Raw genomic sequence first — 24,019 nt, forward strand, 5'->3', positions numbered from 1 at the left:
GACAGGACAGAGCACGCACACTAAGAATCCTGATTGGTCCATGGCAGGGCTAAGCCACATGCAGACAAATCAAAGTCTGTGACATCAAGGACAGGTTCCAGGTAGAGTGGAGAACTGGGAAGCCCAGGTTTGAACCCCAGGAACTTCAGGGTGTGTTCTCCTGCTCAGACTATTTTCTCTCTGGCTTGATTTCCTCATCTTAAAGCAAAGGGAAGCAAACAGCATCCCACATAGCAAGAGATCCCAGGAGCCAGCAGATAACAGACAGACAGACATGCATCCCAGGAAAAACCTCACAGTCACAGAATTCCTCCCTGGGCCTCAGTGGCTTGTCTGTAAAATGACACAAAAGCCCCTCTCCATCCCAACCCTTGCCAATCCTAAGAGCAATGCTGACCCTTCTGAACCAACAATCTAGAAGTTTCAGACAGACAGGTACACATGGTTCTGGAGCCAAAGCAGCCTGACCAGAGCCGGGGTGGGAACCTAGGGACAGGCAGCTACAGGCCCCTTGGTGAATCGGGGAATGTTTATGTTCCATGCAGACAGTTTGGAGGGAAATGAGATTCTGAGATCCAAACGTGAACTGAAGCTCGCAGTGACTACAGACTGACGTGAGCCGCTGCTGGCGAAGTGCAAGACAGGCGGGTGAGCTCTCAGCTCCATCTGCCACTTTAAGACAAAACCCCAAACCCCTCAGTCGGTGCAGCAAGCCTCGTTTGAGGGAGCATAGGAAGGAAAACAGAGAGACATAAACTGAGACAGGAGCTGTACTTCTGAGATGGCAGGGCTGGCTGGGGACGAGGGCACGTCACCCTTGGACCTGGCCGCCCCCACCCCCTACTCCTGCAATGGTCCTTAATGTCACTGGCTTTGCAGCATCTGCGAGAAGCGACAAGACAAAAAAACAAAGGGCTCATCTCACTCAAGTACCCGTGTTCAACCGAGGAGCTGTGAACAACACTGAAGTTCGCACTTGTCAGTGTACAGTTTCCGATGGTATTTTAATGACTTGCATGGTGACAAGCTGTTTGCTCAATTATGAGACTTCAAGGACTGTTCTGTCAATCACAAGTCTGTCAATTAGGAGAGCACTCCAACACTTTTTTCCCCAGGCAATTGCATGAATCTAATTAGCAGATGAAGATGCCAGTAAAAATGAAAAGATGCATATGGCTCAGGAGAACTTCATAGGAAGGCTTTTCAAAATCTCAAATCCTTTTCGCCAAGAGTCAGTTCTTCATTTCTCAGGTTTTGTAAAGAAGCGTACGTAGCACAACTAACTCAGAGTGGTCAATAGTCTATTTCTACTTAACTGGGCAAAGCATTTGTGTCAACACTTGAATAGGATCGTATCAGTTCAGTTCAGTCACTCAGTCGTGTCAGACTCTTTGCAACCCCATGAACTGTAGCACACCAGGCTTCCCTGTCCATCGCCAACTCCCAGAGCTTGCTCAAACTCATGTCCATAGAGTCAGTGATGCCATCCAACCATCTCATCCTCTGTTGTCCCCTTCTCCTCCCACCTTCAACTCTTCCCAGCATCAGGGTCTTTTCAAATGAGTCAGTTCTTTGCATCAGGTGGCCAAAGTAGATTGTATCAGATACTAAGAAAATCCGCAATGCTTTAGACAAACTGTCAGCCGATCTTCCAACTGGGGAAGAGCAGCAGAAGCGACTCCGGGAGTCACCACACTGCTGCTGGAAGAATACAGACCCTATTCCAGCCGCTGTTGTGTTCTGTCCCTCCCTTTAAATCTGAGCCCCTGGCCTGCTGTTCCCAGGTCTCAGACTGGCATATCACAGGCTGGACTTGGCTGAATCCTGCGTTTGGCCCGTACTATGCAGTATAATTTTAAAATCCTTGCAACTGCCTGGTTAGGACGAGCCTGTGTCCTACAGAGCCACCCTCCTGACGCAGGCACAGCCCACGTGGCCTTGCTGGGTCTTATGCTCTGGACCTCCTTTCCCAGGAAGCTATGAGCTCAGATCTGATAAGCCAACTTTTGTGGGGTGTGTCAGTCTTCTGCCCATTTCCAAGATGACAGAAGAAACACCGAGGGGTTGAGGATTTGCCAAAGATTAGAGAGAAAGTCCCAGCTTGCGCTGCCTCTTATGCTTGGAAACTACTGTGGGACAGAGAAGTTCTCAAAATGTTCCCTGCATTTCTAGTGCAGCAGTTTTAACTGCTGGGTTAAACTGCTTGGGACAGAAGGGTGGCATCTCTGCTCCTATCTCCTTGCCTGGGCTGCTCTTGGCACAGACATCATGCTTGTTCCTTAGCTCAGATTCAAAAAGGAGTTTGCCCAAAGCCAGGACTCCAAGCCAGATCTGCTTGACTCCAAAGCCTGCCGTGCACAGCCTGCTGCTTCAAACAACTACTTACCGAAAACCCATTGACTTCCTTCCTGGTTACCGCCTTACCTGCTCAGGACTGTGCACTCTTAGCCCGAGCTCCATCTTGAACACACCTGCCCTCTCCCTTCCAAACTCACTCAAGGTACACTCAAGGTTCCAGGTCGGGGGACTTCCCTGGTGGGCCAGTGGCTAAGACTCCGTGCTCCCAAGGCAGGAGGCCAGTGTTTAATCCCTGATCAGGGAACTAGATCCAACATGCCACAACTAAGAGTTTGCATGGCACAATTAAAAAAAAAAGATCCCACATGCCATAAATGAAGACCAAAATTCAACATGCTACAACCAAGACTCAGTGCAGCCAAATAAATAAATAAAAAAAATTTTTTTTTTAATTCCAAGTCAGGAAGGTATCCAGATAATCATGCTGGAAAGCCCCTCCCCAGAGAATGAGCCAGAGACGGAGGGTAAAGAACAGAAGAAAAACACACAAGCAGGCCAACCCTTCTCCCTTCTCCAGGGCAGGCCTACACGGGGGCAGGTGAGAAGGAGCTGTGCCGGGCACCATCGGGAGGAACAGAAAGGGTGTCCTCCCAAAACAAAAACAGCCCAGCTGAGAGCCAACCCCGCCATGCAGTTTTATCCGGTCCTACACACTCTTCTCACACAGAGGACAATAAAGAAATCAGACTGTCTCCTCCATGACACCTGCATGTGTTTCTAGTTCCAACAATGGATTCTAGAAATGACATCGTTTCAGATACAGAGCTATGGCCAGGAAGCCAAGGACTGGACGGCTAAGCCCACCTTCCCTAGGAAACAATAGATGGGGAAAATCTCATTGGCTCAACTAACAGTACACTTAAGGTATGACTACTCTGCGTCAGGCACTGGCTTGGCCTCCGAGGTATAAAAGGATGGAGGTAGGCAGCCTGCCTTCAATGAATATGTCAGAATTTTCTGCCTGTAAATAAGAAATGCAATCCTGGTTCTCTTAAGCACAGGAATACTATAAGGGTGAGGTCATCTGTAAAGTTGTTATAATAGATCACTCAATGTTGATATAATAACACCATCAAATTAGTGGCTGATGGCACTGCCCTCAGAGGAGTTACCCTCAAATCCCATAGCATCAAAACAAAAACACATAACAAGCAGGTTACCCTGAAGATAAAACCCTACTAATGTGGATAAGTTATCAAATTCTAATGTCTTCTAGGCCAAGTTAATATCAGTCCCTATCAATACTTAACATGCTAAGTCCTGGTAAGTGATTAAACCATAGAGAATGCAAGCTCCTGCAAAAGCAGCACTTGTTTTCACATCATCCCCATATCACCCATATCACTATTTATCACCACAACCCCTGTTATTACCTTCTGCAGACTGAGAGCTATCACGTTCCAAGACCATGAGGAGTGCTCTTGTGACATTATCTCATTTACTTTGGAAAGTCAGTATCTATGGAGAGCTTCCATGTGATTCATGAGAAGATCAATTTCAGTAAATTACTCCAGGTCATTGAGTAAATGACAGAGCACCAGGCCTGTAACCCAGATCGGTCCGGATTCAAGGCCCAAGCTAATTCTGGGAACCCTATCAGCGTCTGTGTGGCGTGTGCCTTGACTCTGAACACAGACAGGGGCTACAACACCCCAAGATGACTGGCACTGTACCTGGTGGCCATGCCCAGCTGTGAAGGCTGCTCCCCGGTACTGTGGCTCTCTCCCGCCAGGCACTGCTCTGGTTTACTTTCCTGGAGAAGAAGACGCCAAAGAATCATGGACACAGCAGAGGGAAACCACCTGCGTGACAGCAGGTGCTCCCTGACGTCCAGGGCGGGGCCCCAATGCCTTCCCCAGTGGCACAGCCCACCCCCAGGGATGGCAGGTTCTAGTTATTCCTTGACTTAGCCGTCGTCTACAACTGAGCTGAGAAACATTTTTGACAAAAATAAGTCTGTTTTCCATAAGTGTTTGTGGCACCAAACCAAGGCTCCATAATCAAGGCAGCTTATGCAAATGCTTTATCAAGGGCTGCTTGGATACGCGGGGGCTTTCAAAATATTTTCTTCTAATTGCTGATAGATATGCCTGAAAATATTTTCACACCATATTTTGCTTGAGAAAAACATGGACGCATTCTCTTTCTCAATCCCGCATGCTCTTAATAGAAGATGCTCCCTTAATGTACTGCCAGCGCTTTGGAATATTGAGAGCTCTGGGCCGGTCCTGCTTCTCTGGCTTAAAAAGTTCAGGCAAGTCGTGGAATGTTTCCGTTTCCTTTTCCCACCAGCAAGGCAAGGGTGATGACATGCAGCTCCTAACAGTGTCAGGAGGACCACAGAGATGCTACACATAAACCCAGAGCCTGGTCTACAGCAGGCAGGGGAGGCGGAAGACATCCACCTGCCAGCAGACATCACAGAAAGTCATCACAGGCCAAACGGATGTGTCAAGGGACAAAGGCTTTACAATCACATCTCCTTATCTATGGTCATTCAGTCTGGAGGAAGGTTAATGCATTTAATGTTGATAAAGAAAACGAGTGATAGAAACAATATAGCAGGGTGACTAGCTTAACATATGATGGGTCCAAGCCATTTTCAAAAATTCTTTAGCTTTTTATAAGCATGCAGATAAATGATGTGAAAAGAGTCCCAGTGATGTTTAATCTATTTATTGAGGCAGGGAACTTAGCCACCGCTATTAACAATTCTTCATTAGACTTGTTCAGAAATACATGTCTATCTAAAATGTGTTTCATGTTTTTAAGAGATTATTTCATAACTCTTCCTCATTTCATGCTGGCATTCCCCTCAATTCCAACTAATGAGACTCTAGATACTCTGCAAAAAAAAAAAAAAAAAAAAAAAGTCCTTAAAATAGTCTGTCTAAATTCCAGAACGTTCTGTTCTCTAGTAAAGGAATCAGAAAGGCCTTTTCCACTTTAAGTCTCCTAAAGCAAAGCGAATGCTAGCTATAACGTGTTTATACCCTCTTGGAGGAAATGAGATGGTCAGAAAAGTTCAGGGATGCTAAGAGAAAGCGCCCCAAAACAGTGTGATCTTGGTAAAAACACTTCCAACAGACTCTTTCCCTTTGAACTAATGAAATAAACAAACTGAGCATCTGAGCTTTTTTTTTCACTCTTGTAATAACCAACTCAGCTACTGTCCTCAGGGTTTTTTCACACTCTATTCCAAGTGTGATCAGCATTCCCTCTAATATCTGCCGAAGCCCTGCCCCGGGTCCAGTCTGGGTCCTAGGGAGACCACAAGGATCGAAGCCATACGTGGTCTCTGTTTTCATGGAGTTTAGGGTCTGGAGGGGAAGGGAGGGTTAATCAAACAGTCACACTAATCAGTGTATAATTATAAACGCTGGCAACATTTGTGAAGGAAAAGTTCAGAGGCAGGGCCATGAGGGCAGAGAACAGCAGACAGGATCAACCTGCCAAGAAAGGGCCATTTAAGATGCTAGGTAACTAAGTGAAAGGGATGAGAGGGGTCCTAAGAATACCAGGCAGAGAAAATAACACATGCAAGGGTCCTGGGGTAGAACTGACACCACAGCAGAGAGGTCGGGGGAGATGGCAGAAGATGAGACTCTACAGGGAATCAGGGGCCAGGATACACAAGGCCTGTGGACCATGTTAAGGATTTTGATCTTTAAGAATCTGGGAATCCACTAAAAGCTTTCAAGAAGGGAGTAAAATAAATTGGACTATTACCCTAAACAAACCAAGGCAACTCAGAGAATGAGGAAGAAGAGAAGGCAGGAGTGGATACAACTGGACCATCTGCAAGTAATCCTAGGAAAAAGATGGCAGCCTAGATTTTTGGGGGTGAAGATGGCGAGAAATGGAAAATTGGAGCAACATACTGGATGGTAAACTGAAAGGAGGGGTGAGGAAAAAAGGAAGTATTAGCTTATTGATGGACAGTGGTATCATTTTCTGAATATGGTCCAGCAAAGGAAGAACTCTCGAGAAAATCATCAGTTTGATTTTAGAAATGATGAGTTTGAAGAGCTGAAGCATCCACGTGGAGACATCTATCTGGCAGGGAATTTGATAAATGAATGTGAATTATAAAATATCTTCTTGGTTAATAAAAATGGAGTCACTGTACAGGCGTGGGTGAGGTTGCCTGGGAAATAACAGGCAGACTTTGAAGAAGAGAGGTTCCTAAGACAACCCTGTAACAGTAGTATTATTAATCGCTCAGTTGTGTCTGACTCTTTGGGACCCCATGGACTGTAGCCCGCCAGGCTCCTCTGTCCATGGAATTCTCCAGGCAAGAGTACTGGAGTGGGCTGCCACGCCCTCCTCCAGGGGATCTGCCCCACCCAGGGACTGAACCCGGGTCTCTCGCGTGGTGGGTAGATTCATTACCGTCTGAGCCGCCACCAGGGAAACCTGAGGACCCACTTGAACAGCGGCTGAGCCAGAGGACAAACAGCCCCTGGGGCAGGGGGCGGGGGGGAGGCAGGTAGACGCACTGACATGGAAGCCAAGAAAGAAAGTGCTTCCGGAAATAGACTGAGAGGCTGGTAAAGGTCTGAAGAAAAGTATAAGCATTTATAGAAACGGAAACCAAAGTCATGTATATTTTAGACATGCTACTGACATGAAATGACTAACAGGAATCAATCTACGCTATAAGTCTGCCTTGCTAAAACCTTTCTCATGAGCAACAGGAAGATATTTTACTTAAACATTAAAAAAAAAAAAACCAGGTTAAATCTCTTTTTTCTACAGATGAAGAAACGTTCCAGAGCGGGAGTGACCTGACCACACCCTCCAAGCTGAGAGGTAACAGAGCCAGGAGGTGAGGCCATCTCTGCCCACCCGTCCAGGTCCTTCTCCACCTCCCCTTTTTCTGTGCTGCCTTCACCGGCGTGGTGGCAGAGCTGGCTCCTGGCTCAGTGTGACAGCTTTGCTCACTGACACACGCGCCCTTGCTGAGCCAGGCAGAAACACTTGTGTTTTCCAGGCTTACCTCTTTGATTGTGGTGTTTCTTCCCCTCCATGAAAACCACCATCTTCCTCCCTTTCTGGGCATCTTATCCCTCATGATAGACTCCACTGTGGCCTGTTTTAAATGGATGGTAACATAAATAATGGAACCAAAAAAAGATCAACTTAGCACATCCAAACCAAAAGACACGCACATGCAAATTAAAGTAAGATTTTTTAAAAAAAAGAAAGAAAAAAAACAAAGAAAAATCAGAGAAAACACGACATACTATTTGTGGATTAAAAATTTTCGAGAAGCAAAACCTAATGGCATCCAAAATTACATTAAGGTAACTTAAGCATGAAGACTTAAGAAGATGTTAAAGGAATAAACAAACAACAAATAAAATACAACACAACAACAACAGAAAAAGAAAGCATTGAAAATCATTAGTGATTAGTCAGACAGCAAGTTTTCAAATTAAAGTGGTTTACTGATTAAGATACTGTTATTCTCAATAAGATGATTATAAAATGAAAAATGAAATGATTAATATGAGGTACAAGGTAAACAGTTTTAAACAAAAAGTAAAACGCATGGAATCTTTTTAGTAGATGTAAATTTCCAAATTTAGGCAAACTGAATATTCATAGATGCATTTGACTTAAAAGCTCAAGTATTAAAAAGAAAATCCATACTCTTGTCCTAAATAAATGCAAATTGAATAGAAGATTAAATATTAATTACTAATATTCTTGGTAAATCAGTTGTACTTCAATAAATTTTTAAAAATAATAATAATTTTCTACATATTTTAAAGAAAAAAACAGTCATCTTGAGGCTAATTCAAGTGCCAAAGTAAATATTATCTAATTTCCCTTCTTTGGTTTATAGAACTCTCAGACGCTAATACCTCAGCTAGTAATGAGAGAATTGTCTTTCAACCAAACAAGTTGCAGGTAAGTGGAAAGATAAATAGTTCACATATTTAGCCTGAAGTGTGCTTCTTTTTATCATTTAAGAATCCCTACCTGACACAAAAGAAAACTTGAATACACTGAACAAGCCAATCATGCCCACCAATTCATGAACAAGAAAATTCATAAAGATGTCAATTACCCTACTCCTCTTATTTCATCCATATATTAAACAAAACTCCAATTAGGGGAAAAAAAACAGGATTATTTTCAAACCTAGACAAATTGGTTGTAAATTCATTTAGAAAACAAACAGAAATGGCCAAGAAAACTGAAAAAAGTAGGCATAAGCCTGGCATGTGTGTGTGCTATGCCGCTTCAGAATACTGGAGTGGGTTGCCATGCCCTCCTCCAGGGGATCTTCCCAAACCAGGGATTGAACCCATGTCTCTTACATTTCCTGCACTGGCAGGTGGGCTCTTTACCACTAGTGCCACCTGGGAAGCTCAGGCATAAGCCTTACTAGATATTAAAATATGTTTAAAACTTACAGTAATTAAAAGAATGCAGTCTGGGGACATAATTTAACATTATCAGAAGAGAAGACAAAGTCCAGAAATAAACCTAAATTCACAGGGGAATGTAATATAAGATAAAGTTGTAATTGCATATCAATGGGTAGAGAGTTATATAATGAAAGGTATGGAGATAAGTAGGGAGCCAACCACTACCCTCTCAGTTGACTCTCTGGGTGAACCTCCCCTTTGTTTCTCACCATCACAGCCAAAACTCTGCTCAAGAATCAGACTGCACTATGTTCCATGAAGGCAGGCTCAATTCTGGGGGAGAAACTTAGATTGTTCTGCACCATTCATGGCCATTCCATTGTGTTGCCAAACAACTGGCTTAGAGGTAATCATGTGACCAAATTGTGGCCAATTAAATGTGAGAAGCCTGTCTCCATCCTTCCTATTTTGGACACTTGTATGAGGAGCTGTTGGATAAAATAGTCATCTTGGGATCATAAAGGGGAAGCCAGGAATATCAGAGAAGCTCATCCAGATTCATCCAGCCTGAAACTACCAACCTCTAAGATTCTTATTATGTCAAATAATAAACCCCTGTTATTCCAGTCACTTGTAGTCATTCTGTTTCCTGAAACCAAAGCATCCTGATTCAATAACCAGATGGAAAAAAAAAAAAAAACTGATTTCATTTCTGATACCTCAGCTCATGACTTTCAAAATAAAATCAAGATGGATCAAAGATTTAAGAAAGTGCTGGAAGAAAAGACAGAGCATATTTTCATAAGTTTTGGAAATGGAAAGCAGGGCCATTCCAAGTGTGACACAAAACCGAGCAGCCTCAAAAGATAAGACTGATGAAGTCTCTGCATAAAAATAATTTCTATTATTAAACAAACACCAAAAACAGAGTCCAAAAAATTACTGACAACCTGTACAATATTTAGGCTGCCTACCACAAAGACTAATTTCTTTAAGTTCAGGAATCATGTGTATTTCTTCTTCTGTGAACTATATAGCCTTTATCAGTAAATTTCTATTGCACTGGTCTTTCTTCTTACTGATTTGTAAGAACTGAGACATGTAAGATAAAAACTTGTTCTGGGCTACAAACACTGTACAGAACCTGCCAAGGACAAAATAGAACCCACTCTGGAGCATAGGCCCTCAGCTCAGTCCACAAAGAATACTCACAGATAAAGCTCCACGAAAGATGCAGTCACAACTCCAAAGCATGTGCACACGCGCACACAACCACAAAGGAGAGAACGTGAGCTAAAAGTTCAAAATAGACCTGCACGACCTTCAGGTATGAGAACTACCTGACAGGCCACAACATCCAGAGCAGCACAAAGCCTTTGCTAAGCATGTGGAGGATGCGAGTGTGAGACGTGGGCTCTGCAGCTGAAAGAACGCAGCATCTGGAACAAAGACCCAATGCCAGAAAGCGATCAATTCCAGGAGAAGCCTAGGGAACCGGCAGGGGGAGGACACGGGCATGGTGGGCTGCTGCAGGGCATCTGCCCGTCACCCTGGCTCTTTCCTGCAGCTGCTCACCTGCTCTCAGGTGCAGTCAGGAGCTGCCCAGGACCTGCACTTGCTCCTTATTGGCCAATCGGCCCCTAGCCTGCTTCCTGGCTGAGCCAGGCCTGATGTGAGTGCGGGCACCTGGGGTCTGGTATCGTACTGCCCTGCTCCTCTCCTTCATCTTTCTCCCTTCATCACCCTTGGGCTCAGCATCCACCTGCTTTGCCCCCCTCTGTGTCCCTGGCACAGCAGGTGTGGGGACAGGAATCCTGGAGAGGCAGGACTCAGTCTGGCGCTGCCTCCACTGGGAGCTTTTGCTTTGATGAGAGAAGGGAGAAGGATATTCAAAGTGCAAGGGAGACCCCTGCAGTTTACACCCATGAACTTCCAACCAGCACAGTGTAATTAACCTCATGGTTTCTAAAGAAAATGAAAGAAAGTGAAGTTGCTCAGTTGTGTCCGACTCTTTGTTACCCCATGGACTGTGGCCTACCAGGCTCCTCCATTCATGGGATTTTCCAGGCAAGAGTACTGGAGTGGGTTGCCATTTCCTTCTCCAGGTGATCTTCCCGACCCAGGGATCGAACCTGGGTCTCCTGCAATGTAGACAGACGCTTTATCGTCTGAACCACCAGGGAAGTGTAAAATAAAAGCTAAATCCCAATCCCCCAGATTCAGCGGGCCATCATTCTCATGTCCCTTTTCTTTCTCATGGTAAAGCTCACCTTTGGCAATGGTTTCTGGAAGGCCTGCATGGCCAGGAGCAGAGGCGCCGCTGTCGTCCAGTTATAGTATCTGACACAAAACAACAAAAAGAGGTCAGAAGACCAAGGCTCAGACTGAAACTCTAATGTCCCAAGAAGCGGTCATGTGAGGCTCTGGACATCCAGAGGGTCCTTAAAGAGCCCAGCACTGTGGCCAACACCCCAGGTCAGCTGCCACATGCCCCACCCATGCAGAAGTCCCTCCTCCAGCCAAGCCCCCAGCGGCCACTGTGGCAACGGGACAAACGACATGGCAGGTGACCCAGCGGCCAGCTGAGAGCAGCCCACGCCCCACTGGGCGTCAAGCCACTGACGTGCTGGAGCGTTTCTTGCCCACACTTCAAGGAAAAGGAAACGAGGACCCTCAGTTAATACGTAAACATCTGCGGCTTCCTCTGATGAAGAAAAGTTTGCCAACAGCTTGTAAAAACACATGCATATCCCTTGACCCCACACAACAAAGCTTTCAAGGGGTCGGTGCACGGTCTACATGTGAGAGAGGCCAGGGCTGTGACATCACACGTCCCATTGTAAAATCTGGTGCAGCTGAATGCAAGCCCCACAGGATCCAGGTACATCAATGCTCTAACCATATAAGCGATGTCAGTAGTGAAGAGACAATCATAGATTTTTAACAAAGACTTAAGTTTATACATTTCTAAGGGTTACTGTCCAGGTCTCTATAGCTGAGAAGCTGAAGCTGAACGGGTATCACACGACGGCTGAAATGACTTTCGGGAGGAACTTACTTATTTCCGATCTTCACCACGAGATTGGGGTCATCAATGAGGGCAGGGTTGTCCGCAAACTGCTGATACGACACGGCCTGCTCCAAAAATGCATCTGTGAAGGCAAACGGAGGGGGGGGAATACAAAAAAGATTTAGCACAAACACCAGGCCTGTTTTCACTCCCTCACAAGTACCTTCTGAGAGTTTATACCATCCAGCTATGCAGACAATCCTATCAAATCTATTTGTCAAGGGGCCTTCAGTTAGTTTTGGGGGCTGTGTCTATGCAGAAAGAAAGGGAGATGAGGGCAGTCAGAGGATGGGGGACAAATGCACCCTTAATCAGGGCACACGTGTTTACACGGGAGCAGGTGTGGGGGAAAAACCACAAACACAGGCCCCTGCAGAAGCAGACTGGAGCTCAAGGTATGGTCACCCAGGTCTGAGTCACAGTCATTGGTGTGACCTTCCACACCCACCTCCTCGCCAGGGGTCATGAGGATGGACAAAGTCAATAATGAGAACTTGGTGACCTGCCTAAAGCAGGTGGGCACACCTAGGGCCACCTGGTCCAGGAGTCATCAGCTGCAATGGCTGACTGCACTCTCTGGAGGTCTCGGGGCCACTTCACCATGGAAATAGCATGAGATCCTGGGAAGCTAGGGATACAAATAGGGTGCGGGCTACGATTTAACTCAGAGCACCTAAGGCAACCCTGAGACACCCTTCTGACACAGTCAGGAAGGGTCCAGGGCTCTCTCAGACACCCCTCCCTCCAGCGTTTCTGCACACTTGCCACACACTCTTTTCCCAGTGTTGACATTGCCACCACCCCCGGGGCCCCACTCCGCTGGAGGACGGGCACAAGCTGTGCTCAAACACGCCTGACGGCCAGTGACCCCAGTGGCCTTGTTGTCGCCTGGGGCCACGTGTGTGTGCGCCCTGCAGAACACTGCGGTCAGCCAGCCAGCCAGCCCCCGCCGAGCCGCAGTGAGTCACGTGCGCTCCTTCATGAGCCCGGGGCTTCGGGCCGGTCCAGCCGGCGGCCACCAGGGGGCGCTGCCGGCTCAAAGATGGCGGCGGCCCCGCAGTACCTTTGGTGATCTCCCGGTTGTCGCTGAGGCCCCCGCACAGGGAGATGGCGATGGACGGCAGGTCCCTCAGGCCGTCCGACGTGCTCTCCACGCCGCTGTCCACGCCGGAGCTGCCCACGGACTGAGGGGACTGGTTGGCGGAGCGGGCTCCGTTGTCGCTGGCGGGTTTCGTGAGCCCGGAAGGGTCCCCGCTGGAAGGAGAGGAGTGGGAGGGCTGTGAGGAGGACTTCCCCAGCCTGGGGGGGGCGGGTGATGTCTCACTCAGATGTCAGGTGACCCCGGCAGTTAGAGGGACAAACGAAGTCATCCCAGCAGGCCCTCACTAAGGCACCACGACAGGCACACGAGCTACATGAATGAGGGAAAATAAGAGGGAAAATAACCATTTTTAATCCCCCACGTCTCCCTGTGTTTTCTCCCAAATGCACTGGAATTGACGGAAGAGACAGCACGCCGTCCCAAGAGGCCACCGTCCTGTCACGCCCTCTGCGGAGCCAGGCCTCCCCACAAACGATGGGAACCCCAGACAGCGGGCCCCCTGAGGCCCCAGGGGACTTGCCGTGGGGAGGGGAAAGGCTGTGCATAGCTGATCTGGGATGAGGATCACTGACCGCTGCAACATCACCTTGGTGTACCTGGGGAGATGGCCTCGAGCCTGTGTCCCTGGCTCAAAAGCCGTCCCAGGAGGGGTGGACAGCCATGCCCTCACGTCTACACCGGTCCATGCTTTGACCGGTTGCTCCTCGAGGTAACACGTGGGACTCCTGCACCCTTTTCTCACTCACTTTCTAATCAAATATAAGGAAAAAGCAGCTCCCAGGTTAACATATACAAAACTAATAAGAAGCATAAAAAGGGCTCTTACTTTTTGGGGAAATACAGGGCAGCGACTTCGGGATCCATGTCCGTGAGGTCATCTAAGTAGACGCCGTCAGCCCCCAGGTGTCGGCTTCGTTTGTCTGAAAGGGCACACGGGTCGGGTCTGAGCACCGTTCTTCAGATGCAGCCTCACAGACTTCCGAGCCTCTCTCAAAAGAGCACTTGAGCACCGTGTGCAGATCTGCTCAGCAGGGCCCACTGAGTGAGTTGGGTAGCTCAGTGAGCCTCAGCTCCCCAGCGGGGAGGGGCCTGAGAGGTACTAAGGACTCAACACACTGACACAGTGATGGCTATTTTTATTATTATTGTCGGTATTGGTTTTGTTATTACTATCACTAAACAGCAAAGCTTTCACTGAGCACTTCCCCATCAGTACTCTGAAGCCTCCTAAATGGAACATCGTCGGCCCCTGGGCACCAGACTGCAGCCTTCCAGTTTACTGCTGCCCAAGAATTACATCATCGGTTCGTACAGACTAGAACCACCGAGGACAAAGCCATGCGGCTAACAGATGGGACTTCATGTCATTGGTTGGGACAAGCAGCCAGGTGGGCATGTGACTACGTGTACGGAGCCCCCACCATGCGCCAACCACTACACAAAACACCAAGGAAACAGGTAAAAAGACAGAAATATTCTTGACCTCATAGAGCACATATGTTCTGGCACGGAAGTCAGGCAAAAAAACAAACAAGTAATCACTTGAAACAGTGACACAGAGTATGCAGAAATTAACACCGGGCAATGCACTAGAGGGAAGCCAGGGGCAAGGAAAGCAGGGTGCAGACTAGCTTCATCATCAGTGTCTAGTGCAGTCCTAGCGTGGCGGACCCCAGCATCCCTGACCTGTACAGTGGAGGGCGGCGGGGGTGGATCACTGCACCATCCGGTTAGATTTTCTACAATTCATTTCTGAGAAAACACATATTCAGCAAAAGGGCATGGACTGAACAGGAGAGATGTCCTGTCTCCCCTCTGAAGAATTGTGAACTTTGCGGGGGAAGAGGCTGAGGTGGGCAGAGCCCCCAGTGCACAGGAAGGCGCTAGGAAGCATCGGCTTTCTCACCCTTTTTCCTGGAAGGCGAGTCCGTCTTGCTTGCAGCTACTGGGGCAGTGTTGGCAGAAGGGGCTTTGGGCTCCTCGATCGTGGGTAAAGGGGGAGCCGCTGCTCCCAAGGCCTCGACATCATCTTCGTTCACAAACTGTATCTCTGTCTGCGGCTTGTTCTGCTCCGGCAGTGGCTGCACCGGAGATGCCCTGACCAGTGTCGGCGACTGGTCACTAAACGCATCTGAAGATTCACTGTGGATGGCTTGGAAGTGCATTTTATCACAGATTTTCCTACTGTTCAATGGGCTGGACTCTTTCATCTTGTGTGGCGAGGACTGGATCAAAGGGGCAGGGAGAGAGGGAGAGAGAGGAGGTCAGAAAAGAGTCGAGTCAACCAAAGGGCCCCTGGGCAGGCACAACTGTACAGGACACAGTGAAGCTTTGGGGGAGGGAGGTAGGGGGAGGTGGCGCACTTGGTGATTCCTATACCTGCCGAAAGGTCTGGAAACCAAGGATAGTATTTCCAAAGCAAATGAACTTTCATATAAAACATTAATTGCCAAATGGGAGTGAGTGAGTAAGTGAGTGAATGAGACCACCAATCTAACACAAATGTCCAGCAGGAGAAAGGGGAATGTATTCACACTACAGGGCGATCAAGGTGCTGAGAGTAAGTGAATTATGACACATGGTAATAGGATGAGCCTTGCAAAACTAAACTCTGCTATTAAAGTCAAGATCGGGTTTATCATTATTGGGGGAGGGGGAGGCGTCAGTTAGAACAGTAATTGCAAAGGGTCGGGGGGCTTCCAAGTTCTGATTTAGTCCTGGTCTGGGTGCAAGTCATGTGGACACATTCACCTGTGTGAAGTGTGTGAAGTGAAGTTGTTTCGATCTTGGCACTCAGGATCTGGGTGTTTCCCTGCATGTGTATTACAGTTTAATGAAGTCCACCCCCAAAACGTGAGTGAACAAGGGCAGATTTGGTGGCTGGTTCCCATGAGTGGGAAACGGGCATTTCTGATGCTAACTCTCCAAGGAATTTCCAGTTATGGAAAAGATTTATCCAAATAGAAATCAAAATGCAGCTTGTGGGCTGCAAAGCAGGGAGCGGGTATGCATTTCTGCATCTGATCCTACAGCTTCGAGCACAGAAGAAAACAATGCAACAGTGGATCTGTGGTCGGAACTGTTTTGCCAAAAGTGATGGGTTTGCACGTTTGTGCCATTTCTCCAGCAACAGATGACATGCATTTGTAAAGATGGCTGGCTGGGTCAGCACGACCGCTTATAGGCAGAGAAATCAGCATTTTCCATGAAAGCTAAATATAACCTAGAAAGGGAATGAACCCACAGCTTCAGCCTCAACAGACCTACTCTCCAAAGAGCTGTCTCTTTGAGTCACCATTGAAATGCTTTCAGTCTTCACTCACTCACTCATTTATTTATTCACATCACAAAGATTTACTGGGGATACCAGAGGCAGTAGCACCTTCTAAGGGTCTTACAGTATTTAAAAATAACCAGCTTGAAATACCATAATATAGTTTGAGATTCTTATAACAAATTGGAATATGAAATAAAATTTCTTGAAAGAAAAGATTGTGACCATTTCATGTCCTCAGAAACTACCTTTGATGGATGGCAGAAATGAGGAAGGAAAAAAAAAACCTACCTTTGTGGCTTGGGGCAGTTCTCCCCAGAGCCAGAGCATTTCTAGATTATTCTTCTGCATTGTCCTGTCCGCAGATTTGCTGACCAGTTCTGAATCGCTTTTAGGTGTTGAGGGTCGGGAAACTGAAGGACTTAAGGAAACACAAATGGAAGATTAAAGTGGGAAGAGAAACTTTGGAAATGTTTTTGTGCCCAGCATTTCTATGGTTCAGAAAGCCTAGAAAACGGACCCAACAGACCACTGCCTTGCAACCACAGCTTTGTGACTATCCCCTCTGTGGCCACCAGGGGTGGACAGAACACGCACCCGGGAGAAGGCATTCCCCATTTAGGTAACCTTGTCTCAGCCTGCTGCCAAATTCCAAGTAAAGATGAGAAGTAGCATTTAAAAGGGGGAAATGGCAAAAAAGAGATGAAATGGGAAAGGGAAGAAAAAAATTTGCTGCCATCTTTGCAGGCCTCACTCTGACCTCAATGCTCCTGCAAGCCCAATTTCCAAACCAAACTCAACTCTCACGCAGCTGCAAATAGGTCTGGGCCATCTCGGACATGCACCCATCACATCCTATATTGAAGATATTTATACATCTGCACCGACTTTGAAAACAAGGAAATGGATCATGTGTCAACATTACCACAAATGCTGGATGCCACCAGTAACTCAGTAATGTGTAGAGTTCTCTGAGCTGAGATTCTGCAAAATATTTTATCTTCAAGAAATACTTCCCAGATTCCTATTTGCTAAGACTCTTCCTACAACAACACAGCACGAGGCTTAATTCTCAAACGAGCTTTTAAGTGGTTGTGACTTGCATTCAGGTCTCCACGTTTTCTATATTTTTCTCTCGTGAGACCCGAGCTGTCTTACTTCTGTCCAACCACAGAAACCATTGATTTAGGCACAAAATTCTTGGCACCTTCTAAACAACATATGAATGAGAAAAAAAGACCCGCTTGATTATTTCACTCTTTGATCTCCTATACCCTTTCCTTTCAGACAGCAGTTTTAATGACGTGAGAAAGCAAGCCCTGCAATTCTCCTTTTCCACATTCTCTCACGACTTACACGGGCTCTCTCAAGCACCTCACATCATGTGCTTGGTCTCATGTATCTGCTTGAGTCAGACATCAGCTCCAAGGGGAAAGAACTTGCCTGTCAGAACAAGGCGAGCTCGTAGATGACCCACAGCTTGTCTCAGACAGATGGGGACCCTTAATGGCTGAACTGACGCTGGCTGTCTTTAGTCCAGCCTTTCAGACAAACAGATTCAATGCTCCTCTCCATCATTTCACACTGAAGTAGACACGGGCTGGTCCCTCATCCCTTGGCATCCGCTGCCCTCCATCCATGGAAAGGCATGTGGCAGCCTTCAGGCTCGACATGGCCAGTCTGCAGAGAGGAGGAGCCTGAGATCGCATACTGTGGGTGTGTAACCAAGGGGACACCTCTACACACACACACACACACACACACACACACACACACACACACACACACTATGCCCTTCAGAAAGCTGCCCCCTGAGAAGGAACTCTGGGCCCTCCAGACGTCTGACAGATAAAGTGCTCATCACCTCCTTGCTCTTGCTTCCTCCAGTTTCCTAATTCTGCTTTTCTCCTGAGGGTCAAGGCACTTCTGGCACCAAAGTGTCCAGAATTACATGTTCAGGACCATGAAATGTGCAAAGAGAGCATTGTGGCCTCCAGCAAGGGGCCTTTGTGCCAACAGCTCTGACCTGGATGATTCTCCAGAGGCATCAAGGGGGAAACCCATCGTAACTGGCTTCCTACCCTCATCAGTGCAATACCCAAACCTCAAACTGTTTGCTTAAAAGGAACATATTTTTTTATTTTGCTATAAAAATTCTCTGGAACAGTATCCACTGCACTAAAGTAAAGCCCTCTAGACTGAGCCTGCTCTGGAGCCAAGTGTCAGCAAACTTCCCCTGTAAGAGGCCAGACAGCAAGTACTCCAGGCCCCGGGGGTTATGTGGTCTTTGCAGCAACAACTCGAGCCTGCCCTTGTGGTGGAAATGCAGCCACAAACAGTATGTGGACAAACTGGCTGTGCCCCCGTAAAACTTTGCAGAAACAGAGGGTGGGCCGGACTGAGGCCACAGGCTGTAGTTTATGGATCCCTGCTCTAAGAGAATGTAAACACTGAGCACAGGTCTCCATCACCCTGCCCAAATCCAGAATCCTTAACATCTGATCCTGTGATGAAAGCTACAAGTCATCGAGATGCTGAGGTGGGCAAATTCAGATTCACAAAGGACCGAGCCCTGTGTGATCCATATGCCAGGCGCACCACCCCTCAGTCACGTGCCCCCAGCACACCAGCCCCACAGAAGGACGCTGCACCCAAATACACATGCACCGTCTGTGCTGCGTGTGAGCGAATTCAGACAGATGTGACATAAATGAGGGAAGAGACTCCTGATGCTGAATGTGACTGACGAGAGAGGATTCCAAAATTGCCCATTATCGAACATGAGACTTTCAAGATCAAAGGTTGTTCAAAAAAGTAAGCTTCAAGGTCACACTGACTGATCTGTATCAATAATGCATTTACTAGCCATAATCGTTATCGGCATTTTTACTGAAATCCCAATTAGGCACATCAGTTATATAACTGCTCACAACTTAGCTGACCTCATTTTAAAATGGCCTTTGTTCTGCAACCATAACCTGGGAGGGAAGTATTAAATACATCCCAAGACTTGGTTCTTCAAAAAGAAAAACAGTTTCCCAGGCAGAAGTTAATCACGACTTCACTGCTCAAGTTTTTTACAAAGCAGGCAGGTCAAAGTGTGGGCAATTCCAAGGGAACCTATGGCTTCTGCATCAAATGAAAACTCCAACCTAGAATTCTGAACCTTCTGGTCCATCCTACACTACTGTCCAAAATTCTATTCTACAAATGCTATGGACACATCTGATCGTATTACTCAGAAAATCTATAAGCTCTTTACTGAGTCACAATAATAACTCTCCTTATGCTTCAATGATGGGACTTCCCTAGTGGCTCAGATGGTGAAAAAAATCTGCCTGCAATATAGGAGACCTGGGTTCAATCCCTAGATCAGGAAGATCCCCTCAAGAAGGGATGGCAACCCGTTGCAGTATTCTTGCCTGGAGAGCTACAGTCCATGGGTCACAGTCAGACACGACTGAGTGACTAAATAGGCAGGCATAACTTACATGATATTTGAAAAAAGTTTTGTAAACTTATTTGTTGAACCCCAGATACAAAGATCATATTCCCAATTTTCAATTCCTAATTCTATTTTTCAAAGTATATCACAAAATAAGAAAGGACTCTATGCTTACCCTAATTTCCAGAGTCAAATTTAGTATTTTAAAAAAATATAACCATCTACAAGTGCTTAAAATGAAAGGAAAAGAAATAATCTATATGTATTTTCTTCATAAGTAATTTGGTTAGTGGATAAATAAATTGGTAAGGGTTAGATCAAATTTTTCACTTCCAAGAATCTATACGTATTCTCCACATAAGTAATTTGGTTAATGGCAAAACTTATTTATTTATAAGAGTTAGAGCCAAGTTTTTATTATAAAGACATCCACAGCGGGAAAATAAGCCCTCTACCTTTCCGAAGCGTGGAAGTGGGAAGACTGTGGAGGGCAAGAGCTAGAAAGACCGCCCTCGGCCGCAACCGCCAGGTGAGGGGGGGGCCTCCTGCAATCTACCAGGCTACGGCATACCACGTGATCGACATTAAAAGAAAGAGAAATCAGAGGTCAATTCAATAAAACAAAATTTCTTATCAGTTATTTGACTACTCTCACAATAACAACTATAAGAAGGTGAAGGTACTTGGGCAGCTGACAATGGCAGAGAACCACATGTTGAAATCACAGAGAAATCAACACGATCTTCTTAACCATGAAAACAGAAAACTGCCAAGACACCCATTTCACTTTCTGTTTCATCCACAGGCCCATAATGAATTGCTTTTCTTGGGTCAGAGTTTAGTGCCTAATCAAATGACATACTCCAAAATGCTTGGTAATCTGGGCTGGCAATTGTCTCTTGAAAGAAAATACATAAACCCAAGTATAGATATGTATCTATTTATTCTAATTTGTAATTTCATTTAACCATGGTCAGATCACCTCACCTGACACAGTTATTATTCTGGACTCATACAGCAAAAATAAAAGACAGAGAAACGTATTCAGGGATGTGTTTAAAGGATTTGTTTTAAATGTTTAAAATTAATGTAGAATGTTTGAACAGTTTTCTTCCTATTAGTGACTTCTAAGTATTCCACATAATTTTCTTCCTAAGTACTATGTTTTTCCCTCCTTGGGTTATAACTCTACAGACCGCGGGAGAGAACGTATGAGGTTCTAGAAAGGTCTATATCTATACAGTCCAATACAATAGCCACAGGTTGCATGGGGCTATGAGCATTTGATGTGTGACTGGTTCAAACTGAGAGGGTCTGTACATGCTGAGATACACAACTTCAAAGGCTTGTGAAAATGAGAATGTAAAACAGTTTCACAGTGTTTTACAAAACTGATTACTTGAAAAAAAAAAATCTGATTACTTGAAAATAATTTTTAATGTATTGAAATACATCATAGATCATCAAAATTAATTTTATCAGTTTCTTTTCACTTTTTAAGGATGGTTACTAGAAAATTTTAAATTACATATGTATCTAGCATTATGTTTCTACCAGACAGGGCTGGCCTGAGGACAGACAGACCCCTGGGAGGGGACTCCACAGGCCCCCAGTCCCACCCTGGCTGATGTCCATTCACGATCATGTGATGCGTCTATTTCTCTCCAACCTCAACTTCGACGCACAGCGATGACCATGCAGTCTCATTAATGAGATCACTCCAGTCAAACTGGAACTGGGAGAGGTGTATACTTCAGGTGGGAAGCCCTGAAGGGCTCTGACATCAGAAGCAAACCTAACACGTTAGGAGCATGAGTAACCCAAGAAGGTCACTGTCACCTAGATCAGTGCTGTGCATCTCTTCTGCATTCTCGCCAGATCCCTGAGACCTTTTCTTTCCTAACAGCCCTCCCTCCACCATGAAATTTTAATGCCCTGAATATACTCCACGTCTGCTTATGTTACTATGCCCCTTTGGAGGTCACATGGCTATTGTAATCTCTAAGATTTTTTTGCCACCCAAGAACCAATTTCTGTCCCGACAGGGTTGATAATCATCCCCACATGCTTCAGGTCTGTCCCCTGCCCAGTCCTTCTGGAAACTGCTCAGGAGGGCTCACGTGTCCTCATAGGCTTCACAGCCTGAAATGTTCTGGAGTCTTCTCTGCACACTGAGCAGCTATGGTTCTCCAACCTCATACGGAAAGTCTATGGCCCCTGAGAGTCCATTTCAGGGAAACCAAAATCAGAGGGCAGTGGGGGAAGACGGCATCGTTCTCACAGCCCCAGATGACTTCAGGGCCCCTGATGCAGCTTCCCTGCTCCTGAATCTCACTTTAGGGATAAGTATCCAAAAAGGCTGTCACTGTTTTCCCCTCCTGACAATAAGCTTTATGTAACTTAACACACGGTTTCCCTTTCACATCTGTGGTTTGATTCTGCTACTAGATAGAAGTTTATGATCTGCTCATGTTCCATGTTTAATCCTGATCTGTACCTTCTAGCCTAAGCTGAATTTTGGGGGGTTCTAATTCTATTCATTTTTTACGTAGATTTCACTGTGAAACATGCCTCCTGTGACTGACTTGGAATCCTCTGGACCAGGACAGGTAAACACACATGGACACACACCAGCCACTCACCTGGCGTTGGGTGACCACTCTCTGTCGGAATTAGGGTAAGAGGCTGACTGAGGGTAAGTCATGACAGGGGAATGGCTCTCCTTACGGACATCTTCTTGGAATGGAGGTATATCATCAGGAAGAGTTCTGGAGAAAGAGAAAGAAACAAAAAACATCAAAGTCAAAGAGATTTTACTGATAAATACACAATAAAGGCAAGTTTCCATTTCTCCTTATCTCTGATGCTTTGTAGATCAACATGATCTCCTGGTATAAACCAGGGATATTCTGGGCAGTAGAAATGAAAAAAGTTACTCAGAGAAATGTTTTGTGTGTTCACGCTTTGGCTGAATTATAACTGGAAAATGATTAAGTTTAAGAACTTAGACTTAGGGGCTTGATGACCACACTGCTTGTTACTGTTAGTTACACTATGCGGTGTGTGCTCAATCTTCAGTCATGTCCAACTCTTTGTGACCCCATGGACTGTAGCCCTCCAGGCTCTTCTATCCATAGGATTCTCCAGACAAGAATACTGGAGTGGGTTGCCATTTCCTCCTCCAGAGGATCTTCCCGACCCACGGATCAAACTCGCATCTTCTGCATTGCCAGGAGGATTCTTTACCACTGTCCACCAGGGAAGCCCAGTTACACTGTAGGCCCTACAGATTTATCTTTCACACCTCATCTCACAAAAGCCTGAGAGGTGGATGGCACCCGAAACTGGACCCAGAGGTTATAAAACTCTTGCCGTGCGTGACTGAGCTACCAAATCCCTGAATGGCCAAACAGAGACAATGTTTCGTCCAGCACGATAAATAAATGACACAACCAATCGTATCTTATACTTGCAAAATGGCTGCAAATCTACCTCCTTTCAGGCACAGCATGCTTTAATAAGAAATATGACTCACTATTTCACCCATGCAAAGGCCACCTGTCTCTGTTTTTGATGTGACCTCAAACATCTGACACTAAACTCTGCAATTAGAAGCCATGCAGGGCAGGTGACTGTAATAAGCCTGACCACCCTCCCTTAAAGAAGACTGAGAGCCAAAGAAGCGATGCTTTCGAACTGCAGTGCTGGAAAAGACTCTTCAGGGTCCCTTGGACAGCAAGATCAAACCAGTCAATCCTAAAGGAAATCAACCCTGAATTTTCATTGGGAGAACTGACATGGAACCTGAAGTTCCAATACTTTAGCCACCTGATGCGAAGAGCTGACTCATTGGAAAAGACCCTGACCCTGGGAAAGATTGAAGGCAAAAGGAGAAGGGGACAACAGAGGATGAGATGGTTGGATGGTTGGACATGAGTTTGAGCAAACTCCAGGAGACAGTGAAGGACTGGGAAGCCTGGCGTGCTGCAGTCCACAGAGTCGCAAAGAGTCGGACACAACTGAGCTACTCAACAACCACCACCACCACCCGCTTCTGAGCCCACAGCAAAGCAGAGGCCACAGTCAGGTAAAGCAACACTGCCCACAGGCCACTACGTTTTAGCTGAAAAAGCAAAAATTCTAAATAACAAAGCATGAGGTGAATCCTGTGTTTCTTCTTCCTCCTTTTGTTTTTTTTAACTGAAGCACAGTTAATTTACAATGTTGGGTCAGGTTCTCATGTACACTAAAGTGATTCGGTTATCCATCCTTCACCCTTCTTCTGTGTTAACAAGACACAAAAACAGTGATCACAAATTACATTGAACTGCATAAAAATCTGAATGAGTTTGGCTTTCAAAACTGGCACTGTTCACCAAAATAGTAATTC

General features: G+C 46.1%; 1 protein-coding gene across 6 annotated transcripts in view; it reads right to left on the reverse strand.

Moving 5' to 3' along the window:
* LPIN1 (lipin 1) overlaps window positions 1-24,019 on the reverse strand; it is a 133,096-nt gene that overhangs the window by 20,309 nt on the left and 88,768 nt on the right. For 3 of the 6 annotated variants that reach the window (XM_070451534.1, XM_070451547.1, XM_070451554.1), the window contains 11 exons: window positions 22,272-22,397; window positions 20,085-20,189; window positions 16,476-16,605; window positions 14,817-15,135; window positions 13,737-13,830; window positions 12,872-13,062; window positions 11,797-11,890; window positions 11,009-11,078; window positions 7,605-7,682; window positions 7,358-7,450; window positions 4,032-4,111 (listed from right to left, as the gene is read on the reverse strand). In XM_070451534.1, coding sequence (XP_070307635.1) covers window positions 4,032-4,111; window positions 7,358-7,450; window positions 7,605-7,682; window positions 11,009-11,078; window positions 11,797-11,890; window positions 12,872-13,062; window positions 13,737-13,830; window positions 14,817-15,135; window positions 16,476-16,605; window positions 20,085-20,189; window positions 22,272-22,397 — 1,380 coding nt within the window. The remainder of the gene's footprint in view (window positions 1-4,031; window positions 4,112-7,357; window positions 7,451-7,604; window positions 7,683-11,008; window positions 11,079-11,796; window positions 11,891-12,871; window positions 13,063-13,736; window positions 13,831-14,816; window positions 15,136-16,475; window positions 16,606-20,084; window positions 20,190-22,271; window positions 22,398-24,019) is intronic. The other 3 variants (XM_070451544.1, XM_070451538.1, XM_070451550.1) reach the window with 3 other exon arrangements.

This window comes from Odocoileus virginianus, chromosome 2, assembly GCF_023699985.2.
Source record: "Odocoileus virginianus isolate 20LAN1187 ecotype Illinois chromosome 2, Ovbor_1.2, whole genome shotgun sequence".
Taxonomy (NCBI): Eukaryota; Metazoa; Chordata; class Mammalia; order Artiodactyla; family Cervidae; genus Odocoileus; species Odocoileus virginianus.